At 43.3% G+C, this 12,247-nt stretch overlaps 1 protein-coding gene across 1 annotated transcript in view; it reads right to left on the bottom strand.

Moving 5' to 3' along the window:
• PPEF1 (protein phosphatase with EF-hand domain 1) overlaps positions 1-11,886 on the bottom strand; it is a 95,301-nt gene extending 83,415 nt beyond the window's left edge. Inside the window, 1 exon segment of the mRNA XM_040339429.1 lies at positions 11,732-11,886. Within this exon segment, the coding sequence (XP_040195363.1) occupies positions 11,732-11,786 (55 nt within the window). The 5' untranslated portion in view covers positions 11,787-11,886.
• Between the last annotated feature and the right edge of the window lie 361 nt (positions 11,887-12,247).

Below are 12,247 nucleotides of genomic sequence, written 5' to 3'. Positions count from 1 at the left end.
TATCCATTTAGACACGGAGCCATGGCCTGGCCCTGCCCCCTCCCTTCCCTGAGTGTCCTGGGTGGCTGAGGGGATCGTGGACATGGCTGCAGAGAGAAGGAGCTCAGGTAGGTAGTTAGGGTCTGCAAAAGACTTGAGACTGCGGCGACCCTAAACATACAGCCAGAGCTACAATGGAATGGGATCGATCAAAGAATATTGTGTTAGAATGGCCCAGTCAAAGTCCAGACCTAAATCCAATTGAGAATCTGTGGCAAGACGTGAAAATTGCTGTCCACAGATGCTCTCCATCCAATCTGACAGAGCTTGAGCTTTTTTGCAACGAAAATGGGCATAAATTACACTCTCTAGATTTGCAAAGCTGGTAGAGACATACCCAAAAAGACTTGCAGTTGTAATTGCAGTGAAAGGTGGTTCTAAAAAGTATTGACTCAGGGGGGCTGAATACAAATTAACGCCGTTTATAATTTTCCTTCCACTTCACAATTATGTGCCACTTTGTGTTGGTCTATCACATAAAATCCCAATAAAATACATTTACCTTTTTGGTTGTAACATGACAAAATGTGGAAAATTTTAAAGGGTATGAATACTTTTCAAGGCACTGTAAGTGTCCATATATTAATTAGAATTTTTCTTGGGGTGGGCAGACCTCCACTTTAAAGTGGTTGTAAGCCCTTACATATACCCAGTAAAGGGACAATTCCCAAGTGATACATAGAGATCCTCCTACACAAGTTGCATCTGTCTGTCTGAAGTCTTCTCTTCGCTACAGCCATTCAAAGTGCTGAATTTATAAGCTTGTCTGAGAGATCAGAAAAAAGGCTGTGGTTAGCTGAAGTTACACTCCACAGAGCTCAGAGAGGAGAGGTCTGAGAGCTGATTGGTGGAAAGAGACACACCCCTTCTGCAGGGGAGAGGAGGGAGAACCGGGTATGACTGTGCCATGGGAGTCTATGAGTGGCGTCATGGCTCCTGGAATTACCAGCCGTTGACCAGATAGCAAGCACACACATCTTTTTTTATACAGGTTAGGCAGGATAGGTAGAAGGATCAGGTAAAAACAGTTGTCAGCCTGACAGGTGTTTTCAATAACTCTCTATTGTCTCCAAAACAAAAGGTTAATAGGACATACACTTTAAGGGGTCTATTAAGGCCTGGTTCGCACCTATGCATTTTGTTTTTGTCCATTTTCAGATTTGCAGAAACACACTACATTCCATTCAAAATGGTTTCCTATGTGTCTTGTTCACATCCAAGCATTTTATGGAAAGGGCCAGGTGACTTTTTTTCATTTTTTTTCTTTTTGGTTTTATAGAATTCAGTGAATCAAAAACGTGTATTGAAAAACGCAAAATGCACCTGGACAATGCAAACTGCCACCTGCATGGTTGTGAACCAGGCCTTATAAAATATTTGTTGCACGGATGTCAGAATGCAAAATGAACTAAATTTAAAGGAGTTGTAAAGCTACATGTTTTTTCACCTTAATGCATTAGCATCTGATGATTAGCGGCCCACCAGCCCCCCCCGTTAACTTACCTGAGCCCTCGAAAATCCTGCATCGTAAATGCGTTGGCTTCTCGGCTTATTCATTGGATGATCGATAGCAGCACAGCCATTGGCTCCTGCTGCTGTCAATCAAATCAATGACGCTGCGCGCCAGGGGCGGGGCCGAGTGAAACAGTCGGCGACTGTGGCCGCCAACTGTATCACAGGAGCGCGCTCACAAGCTAACCCCCTTGGTTCCCAGAAGGGGGTTAGCTCTTGCGGGGTGGAGCCGAGACAGCCCCTGAGGGACCCCAGAAGATGAGGATTGGAGCCACTCTGTTCAAAACGAGCTGCACAGTGGAGGTAAGTATGACATGTTTATTATTTAAAAAAATAATAATCAAAAAGGAACCTTTACAACCCCTTTAACTGTAGGTTTTCAAATAGATGAATTCCTGTATCATCAGCTCTATCTAGTGGCCAAACTGCGGTATAGTTCTGAAATACTTCAATACCACATTTTGACCACTAGATGGAGCAGATGATACAGGAGTTGATAGTATAGCTTGAAATTTGGTTCCGTTTGCACAGATGATTTACAAATAGCCCCCTAAAATTTAAATACAAGATTTGAGATTAGGATACAGGGGTTTAAGAGTTGGTTTCGATTTTAGGATTAATGTTATAAATTAAGTTTTAATCTTAGTCATAAATGAAAGGATTAAGATTAGAGTGATGTTAAGAAGTTGTATTTCAGGGTAGGGTTAAGTTAAATGTTAAATGTTTGGGAATGTCTGAAGCACGGGCGACCTACAGCAGATCCATGAACTCTGGATTAGGAGTTAGGTTTATATTTGGGACTTGGGTCCAGGACCCAAACATGTAAGGCCCATCAGTGGAGGGCAATAAAAAAATACTGATTGGTTAAATAAATGTATAATTATTATATCTGCAATGAGATATAAAAGTAAACACAAGGGATATAAAGTGGAAAACAAACAAGTATGTAGTGCAAATGAAGACAAGACTGCACATGTTTTGTATAAGTGATAAAACAACACATGCTGGTTAACAGAGTACAGCTACAATTCAGGTTTTAGTAAAAATCATTTCTAATCAAGAAAAATCTTTTCTAACAGGACACACTAATGGACAAGAACACTAGACATATTAAGCTTCTACTTTTTATTTTTAAACCAGATATTTTTTTTTTTTATGTTACAGGTTTTACAAAATACATGTACAAATAATACCGTATTTATCGGCGTATAACACACACCCCAATTTTCGGAGGGAAGTTTAGGGGAAAAACGTACATTTTAAATAAAGAACTTTAAAGCAAAATTAGGGTCACAGCTCATCAATGCACCCTGCTCAATGGGGGATCGTGTAGGCGGCGTCACAGGGCTGTGATGACTGCTGAATTTACATGAGCCGCGATCTCCTGTGTACCTGGCACTGTCTGAGGGAAGAGGAGCGAGCACCGCGATTTCCTGTGCACCCGGCACTGTCTGAGGGAAGAGGAGTGAGAGCGCCGCGATCTCCTGTGTACCCGGCACTGTCTGAGGGAAGAGGAGCGAGCACCGCGATTTCCTGTGCACCCGGCACTGTCTGAGGGAAGAGGAGTGAGCGCCGCGATCTCCTGTGTACCCGGCACTCCGTCACTCACAGCCATGCTTCCTGGCCCTGCTCATATGATAGACAGAACAGTAGGCCAATGCGGGGCCAGGAGGCGTGGCTGTGTGTGACGGAGTGCCGGGTACACAGGAGATCGCTGCGCTCACTCCTCTTCCCTCAGACAGCGGGGATCGGCGTATAACACGCACCCACAATTTCCCCCTGATTTTAAGGGGAAAAAAGTGTGTGTTATACGCCGATAAATACGGTACTTATTCCCCCCACTCTCACAGCAGGGACCCGAAAACGAGGAAAACAATCACCCCCTGTTGAGGGCATGTGGCTTGGTATGGTGCAGGAGGGTGGGTGCTCGCTTGCCCCCCCCCCCTTTCCTGACCTGCTGGGCCACTTGCTTGGATAGGGGTCTAATATGGGTTAAAGGGGTTATTTTTTCATTTATTTTTCATTGCCGGTATTATTTTCGCATACAAGTCACATGACAGTTGGATCAAGGTAATGCAGGAACTACTTTAACCACTTGCTACCCAGGCCACAGAAACCCCAAACATATATATATTATACAGGTGGTTCTCAAAAAATTAGCATATTGTGATAAAATTCATTATTTTCTGTAATGTACTGATAAACATTAGACTTTCATATATTTTAGATTCATTACACACAACTGAAGTAGTTCAAGCCTTTTTATTGTTTTAATATTGATGATTTTGGCATACAGCTCATGAAAACCCAAAATTCCTATCTCAAAAAATTAGCATATCATGAAAAGGTTCTCTAAACGAGCTCTTAACCTAATCATCTGAATCAACTAATTAACTCGAAACACCTGCAAAAGATTCCTGAGGCTTTAAAAAAAAATCCCATCCTGGTTCATTACTCCAAACCGCAATCATGGGTAAGACTGCCGACCTGACTGCTGTCCAGAAGGCCATCATTGACACCCTCAAGCAAGAGGGTAAGACACAGAAAGAAATTTCTGAACGAATAGGCTGTTCCCAGTGTGCTGTATCAAGGCATCTCAGTGGGAAGTCTGTGGGAAAGAAAAAGTGTGGCAGAAAACGCTGCACAACGAGAAGAGGTGACCGGGCCCTGAGGAAGATTGTGGAGAAGGACCGATTCCAGATCTTGGGGGACCTGCGGAAGCAGTGGACTGAGTCTGGAGTAGAAACATCCAGAGCCACCGTGTACAGGCGTGTGCAGGAAATGGGCTACAGGTGCCGCATTCCCCAGGTCAAGCCACTTTTGAACCAGAAACAGTGGCAGAAGCGCCTGGTCTACAGAGAAGCAACACTGGACTGTTGCTCAGTGGTCCAAAGTACTTTTTTCGGATGAAAGCAAATGTTGCATGTCATTCGGTAATCAAGGTGCCAGAGTCTGGAGGAAGACTGGGGAGAGGGAAATGCCAAAATGCCTGAAGTCCAGTGTCAAGTACCTACAGTCAGTGATGGTCTGGGGTGCCATGTCAGCTGCTGGTGTTGGTCCACTGTGTTTTAGCAAGGGCAGGGTGAATGCAGCTAGCTATCAGGAGATTTTGGAGCACTTCATGCTTCCATCTGCTGAAAAGCTTTATGGAGATGAAGATTTCATTTTTCAGCACGACCTGGCACCTGCTCACAGTGCCAAAACCACTGGTAAATGGTTTACTGACCATGGTATTACTGTGCTCAATTGGCCTGCCAACTCTCCTGACCTGAACCCCATAGAGAATCTGTGGGATATTGGGAAGAGAAAGTTGAGAGACGCAAGACACAACACTCTGGATGAGCTTAAGGCCGCTACCGAAGCATCCTGGGCCTCCATAACACCTCAGCAGTGCCACAGGCTGATTGCCTCCATGCCACGGCGCATTGAAGCAGTCATTTCTGCAAAAGGATTCCTGACCAAGTATTGAGTGCATAACTGAACATAATTATTTGAAGGTTGACTTTTTTTTTATTAAAAACACTTTTCTTTTATTGGTCGGATGAAATATGCTAATTTTTTGAGATAGGAATTTGGGGTTTTCATGAGCTGTATGCCAAAATCATCAATATTAAATCAATAAAAAGGCTTGAACTACTTCAGTTGTGTGTAATGAATCTAAAATATATGAAAGTCTAATGTTTATCAGTACATTACAGAAAATAATGAACTTTATCACAATATGCTAATTTTTTGAGAACCACCTGTATATATATATATATATACACACATATATATATATATATATATATATATATATATATATATATATATATATATATATATATTAGCAGAGACCCTAGAGCAGTGGTTCTCAACCCTGCCCTCAAGTACCCCCAACAGGCTATGTTTTGGGAATTTCTTTTAGATAAAGTAGCTGTCCAAAATACCAAGCCATTGATTTAAAGCACCTGTGCAAGATAAAGAAAAACCTGCAAACATGGCGTTTTGGGGGTGCTTGAGGACATGGTTAAGATCCACTGCCCTAGAGAATAAGATGGCAGTCATTGCAACTTTTTATATTGCACGGTATTTGCGCAGCAATTTTTCAAACGTGTTTTTTTGGGGGGAAAAACGTTTCACGAATAAAAAAAACAAAACAGTAAATTTAGCCCAATTATTTGTATAATGTGAAATATGATGTTATGCCGAGTAAATAGATACCCAACATGTCATGCTTCGAATTACACATGCTCGTGGAATGGCACCAAACTTTGGTACTTAAAAAACCCCATAGGCGATACTTTCATTTATTTTATTTATTTTCAAATAATAGTTTTTATTAAGCGCAGGTTGACACTGTGATACAGAAACTTCAGCATAATAGCAGCATAAACAGTGCATATCGAAATACAGTAAATCACAAGGCAGACAGCAGGGGGAGCCCGCTGACTCCACATATAAATCACTAAACTTCAAACAAAGTCTGCCTAAAACCACATCAAGATTCACAAAAAGGAAAAATAAAACAAAGAGAAAGAGAGAAAAGAGGGGGACAGGGAGAAAATAAAGTAGAAGAAGAGAGAAGAAACTGTAGATAAAAGAGAAATAGGGCTCAGGGCATCCTGGGGTTATACAGGAAAGAGGTCAAAAGAGACCTTTTTGAGCCCAGGCTATGTGCCCGGGACAATCTACGCCAGAGCATCCTAAGGTGAAGCATAGGTCCCAGAAGCCGGCCCGAGTCCACCTCTGCATTCGCGTTCCAGAGCAGGTTGTTTGGGTGTGTGGGCGCAAGCCATATTTTCTCGATTTCTGTCCACTTATTATAAGAACGTGGAAACCAGGAGGTGATAGCACGCAACTAAGCTGCCTGGTATTATTTAAATAGGCCAGGAAACCCTAGTTCCCCGTCGGAGCGAGACGCCATCAGGACCGTGCGGGGTACTCTATGCCTCCCGTAGTTCCAGACAAAACGTACAAGGTCCGCCTGGAGCTTTCTCAGGTCTGCATATGGAATTGGAATGGGAAATGTCTGGAAGAGGAAAAGAAGTTCGGGGAGGATGGTCATCTTCACAGAGGCCACTCTCCCCAGTACTGGGAAAGGGGGGGGGGGGGTAGTTAGCTTTATATAAAGTGGCATAGGACGGGGTGATCTGAACCCCCAAGTATTTCAGGCCTGCCGTCTTCCAGTGATAAGGGAAGCACTGTTGCAGGTGTCGATTTTCTGAATCTGGGATGTTAATAGGGAGAGCCACAGATTTAGCCGCGTTTATTTTATAGCCACAGAGGGACTTGTATAGATCGAGTTCTGCGTGTAGGTTAGGCAGTGAGATCCTAGGCTGGGTCAGGGTGAGTATGACGTTGTCCGCGAAAAGTGCTAGTTTGATAGAAATGGGATATATTTAAGGGGGGTGACCATGTCTGGATATGCGTAAAAATGCGCTCCTAGATATGCTCTCCCCTCTTTTTATTTCCCCTTCTCACTTGCAAAAAAAAATATTTTTCACACAATTTGAAGAGGTATAATGGGGATGAGGGGATATGAGATCTCCCCTCTCCCCCTTTGAACGGGTTGGGTTGGCTGGGCTTCCCGGGACCTGCTCTTTTCTGATTTCAGATCCCTCTGAGTTCGAGAGGTCTAGGAAGATAAAGAGAATGCACTATGGTATAAGATAGAACTACTCTAGAGGCATGCTTCGGAGGCTGGAACCTATACATGTATTATTGTATGTTTTTTTGAATGTATTTATGTGAATTTGAGAACGTTTTGTAATTTTATAAATGTTTTTTGTAAAGTATGTAAAAGTTTTTATGTGAAAAATAATACAAAATAATTCAAATAGTTTAAACTCCCTACCCCGCACCAGGACCCCATGAATATCCGTGTTTCTACGAATGGACGCCGACAGGGGCTCCACACATAGCGCAAACAATAGCGGCAACAGTGGGCATCCCTGTTGGGTCCCGTTGGCTATCGTTTAAAAAATTTTTTACGGGTTACATGTTTTGAGTTACAGAGGAGGTCTAGGACTAGAATTATTGCTCTCACTCTAACGTTCGTGGCGATACCTCATATGTGTGTTTTGATCTCCGTTTACATATGTGGGCGTGACTTACGTATGCGTTCGCTTCAGCGAGCGAGCACACAGGGACAGGGGCGCTTTACTTTTTATTTAATTTTTTAATTTTACTTTTATTTTTCTATTTTGACACTTTCTTGTAAACATCCAATGTAATAGGAATATGGCATGACAAGTCCTCTTTACAGTGAGATATGGGGTCAATACGTTCCCACATCTCACCTCTAGGCTGAGAAGCCTGAAATAAAAAAAATAAAAAAAACGATCCTGGCTTCCCAGCCGAGGTGGCGGCAATTTTTCAATTGCAGAGGCCGGGCGTGACACCATAATATCTCGCCCGGCCTCCAAATCTGGCGGGCCAGAAATCTCTATGGTCAGCATCCGGGGCCGGTCGGTTCCTTCTTCGGTTCACCGATGGCAAGGACAAGCCGGGAGAAGCACCGGAGGGCTGCCTGTAAGAACGATTAGGAGACTGAACAGCTGCTATGATCATTCTTATGGTGAAGGGAATCACCGGCTATAAAAGAAGATATTTGAATGATGCCTGTAGGTGCATATGTAAATTTTTTATCGTTTTGTTCCCACAAATAGAGTTTTCTTTTGGTGGTATTTGATCACCACTGCGATTTTTATTTTTTTACGTATAAAAAAAAGACAGAACATTTTGAAAAATAATATGTTTTTATTTGTTTCTGTTAATTTTTTTGTAAATAAATATGTTTTCTTCTTCAATGACAGGCACTGATATGGTTACACTGACAGGCACTGATATGGCGACACTGACGGGCACCGATGGGCACCAATGCAGTGGCACTGATGAGATGGCACTGATAAGCACTGATGATGGGCACTCATAGGCGACACTTATGGGTACATATGGGTGGCACTGATGGGTGGCACAGATGGTCACTGATAGGTGGGCACGGATGGGCACTGATGGGTGGCACTGATTACTATGGTGGTGGTATTGCTGGGCATCGCTTTTATGTACTATTATGGTGCCAGTCAGTGCCCATTTGTGGGCACTGATTGGCACATGTTGGGCATGTTTTGAAACATGTGGATGGCCATGGGGGATGTACCTGGCCATCCACATGTTGAAGGCTTCCCTGGTGGTCCTGGCGGCTTCCCTGGTGGTCCACTGTGGGCATCCGAGGGGGGGCTGCGCTGATGAACAATCAGCGCGAACCCCCCCCCCCCTGTCAGGAGAGCCGCTGATCGGCTCTCCTCTACTCGCGTCATGCGCTGTAACTTCATTTTAAATGTAAGTGCAATTTGGTGTGGGAAATGGTTGGTGTTGGCACCTGCCACCAGATGCAGCTTGTCACTTGTTCCCATCGCCTGCCACCAGATGCAGCTTGTCACTTGCCACGTCAGCTGCCACCACATACAGATTGTCACTTGCTATGTAATCTACCACCAGATACAGCTTGTCACTTGTCACGTTACTTGCCACCAGATTCAGATTGTCAATTGTCACGTTACTTACCACCAGATGCGGATTGTCACTTGCCACCAGATGCAGCTTGTCACTTGCCATGTTACTTGCTACCAGATGCAATTTGTCACTTGCCACAACACCTGCCAACCAGATGCAGCTTGTCACTTGCCACGTCACCTGCCGCCAGATGCAGCTTGTCACGTGCCATGTTACTTGTCACCAGATGCGGATTGTCACTTGCCACGTTACATGCCACCAGATGTGGATTGTCACTTACCATGACACCTGCCACCAGATGCAGCTTGTCACTTGTCACGTCACCTGCCACCAGATGTAGCTTGTCACTTGCCATGTTGCTTGCCACCAGATGCGGTTTACCACATGCACCCATCGCTTGCCACCAGATGCAGCTTGTTATTTGCTACGTCGCCTGCCACTGTCAGCCCGTGGCCGCACAGTGAGTGCGGAACTGCGGTGATGTAGGGCAGGCGGTGGGAGATGATGTCATCTCTCTGCTCACTCGCCCGCTCACTGTCCTGACCACACAATCACCCTTCAGCCCACTTACTGGCATGACTGCCAGCCCCCTTACCCACCTGCCAGCTTACTGGCATGACTACCCGCCTGTTCGCCCGCTGATCTGCCTGCTCACCCGCCGATCCATTTACTATTTTCTCGGTGGGGGGTGGGAGAGCTGGAGGAAAAAGTGGAGTGTATATAGGACTGTATGTAGGAAGAGTTGTCCCTGAAGTTGTTCTGAATTCAAGTGGGCATCGCTATCCAAGTAATTATCCCTCAATAAATAACAAAAAAGAAGTCACAGACTGTTCTCTGCCTCTGAGTGCCTGTGGAAATTCGGTGTGCCTGGCTGTGTAGGGTGGGGGGCCTCAGTATACTTGCGGCTCCATAGAGGGTGAGCAACACATGGGACACACATGGGGTACATTATTAAGCTGATGTGCAAAAAAAATGTTGACAGGCACACATAGTCAGATTTTACAACAAACTTGTCCACATTGCACCCTGGGTGGGTCACTTTTAAATATTCAACATTACATATGAAGCACATAGTCACACACAGCATTTCTCTTATGCGCGTTATTTAAATGTTTTTATTTTTACACCACCAAAAACATGGAATCCAACAGTGTCAGGAGAATGCATAAATTGCATACTGTACAAACATTAGTATCCCTCTGTACTTATTACTAAAACATAAAGTCTCCTCATCTGTGCTGTGTTGTACATGAAGGGTCATGAAAATGTCACCACACTGTCTCTGTTTTGCTATATCAACATTTTAACTATTGTGTTCTATGCACTAAAGAGGCAAATCCTTGTAAAGGATTATTTAGAAAAATTACCAGTTATTCTCTATGGAGGAAGAAGGGGGCATAGAAGTTGTTTTATTTAAACATACAGTTACTTTATAACCACTTAAGGACCGCCTCCTGCACATATACGTCGGCAGAATGGCACGGCTGGGCACAAGCACGTACAGGTACATCCTCTTTAAGTTCCCAGCCGTGGGTCGCGGACGCGCGCCCACGACCCGGTCCGAAGCTCCGTGACCACGGGATCCGCGGACCCGATCGCCGCTGGAGTCCCGCGATCGGTCCCGGAGCTGAAGAAAGGGGAGAGCTGTGTGTAAACACAGCTTCCCTGTTCTTCACTGTGGCGCCGTCATTGATCGTGTGTTCCCTTTTATAGGGAAACACAATCAATGATGTCACACCTACAGCCACACCCCCCTACAGTTAGAAACACAAATGAGGTCACACTTAACCCCTTCAGCGCCCCCTTGTGGTTAACTCCCAAACTGCAATTATCATTTTCACAGTAAACAATGCATTTTTTGCTGTGAAAATGACAATGGTCCCAAAAATGTGTCAAAATTGTCCGAAGTGTCCACCATAATGTCGCAGTCATGGAAAAAAATCACTGATCGCCGCCATTAGTAGTAAAAAAAAATTAATTAATAAAAATGGAATAAAACTATCCCCTATTTTGTAAACGCTATAAATTTTGCGCAAACCAATCGATAAACGCTTATTATGTTTTTTTTTTACAAAAATAGGTAGAAGAATACGTATCGGCCTAAACTGAGGAAAACATATTTTTAATATATATTTTTGGGGGATATTTATTATTTATTTATTAGCAAAAAGTAAAAAATATTGCATTTTGTTCTAAATTGTCGCTCTATTTTTGTTTATAGCGCAAAAAATAAAAACCGCAGAGGTGATCAATTACCACCAAAAGAAAGCTCTATTTGTGGGGAAAAAAGGACGCCAATTTTGTTTGGGAGCCACGTCGCACGATTGCGCAATTGTCAGTTAAAGCGACGCAGTGCCGAATCGCAAAAACTGGCCAGGTCCTTTAGCTGCCTAAAGGTCCGGGTCTTAAGTGGTTAAAGAAGCAATACTTTTTTATTTTTATTTTTATTAATCATATTATTAATAAGTATAAACACTTAATAAAAAAGAAGCAATACTTAACCAGTTTTGCATGTAACTATACATAAACAAAAACACTTAAATTATAGATTGTGTAAATTAAAATAAAAAGATGACTAAGATACAGTTGAAATAAAAAGAATCAGTGCTTTCAAAAAGAATAAACCAATATATTTATGACTCATGTATCATGTTATGGATCATATTCAGTATGTATCACTTACCTTTTTCTGATTTCTTACTTTGATTTTCAGTCTTTACAGATGTCCCACAGCCCATAGCTGCCAACCTGGTGCAGACAATAAAAGTTCTAGTTAGTACTAGACAAGGCTATCCGCTGATGTTCTCTCGTAGTTGTGATCCCTCATCATGTGTGTGTTTACCTCTAACTGGTCCTGAACGTAATACAAAGAGAAGGAGGAGAGTCACACAAAGAGGAGAGCAGCTAGAAATTAAATTACATGGATTAGCAGAGTGTGGTTTCAAAGGGACTGCTGCAATGAAATCATTAAAGCTTGTTATAGAGCATGTCACACGAAGATCTCATAAACCAGATTGTCACTGAAACATCTGCCTGTAGTTACATCATTTCACAGATTTCCAATAATCGAGGCATGCAAACAGGAGTACATGTAAACAAACAGAGCTTTAGGTTTGGCCAAGCCCAACCAGTTGACCGCACCCATGGCTTCTATGCAGCATGGAGGATCAGGGCTACTCTTTGCGAAACCATTACACAG

Source organism: Rana temporaria, chromosome 2 (genome assembly GCF_905171775.1).
Source record: "Rana temporaria chromosome 2, aRanTem1.1, whole genome shotgun sequence".
NCBI classification, from domain to species: domain Eukaryota; kingdom Metazoa; phylum Chordata; class Amphibia; order Anura; family Ranidae; genus Rana; species Rana temporaria.
Note: the sequence above shows the minus strand (reverse complement) of the source record. Positions and strands in the feature narration are given on the sequence as shown.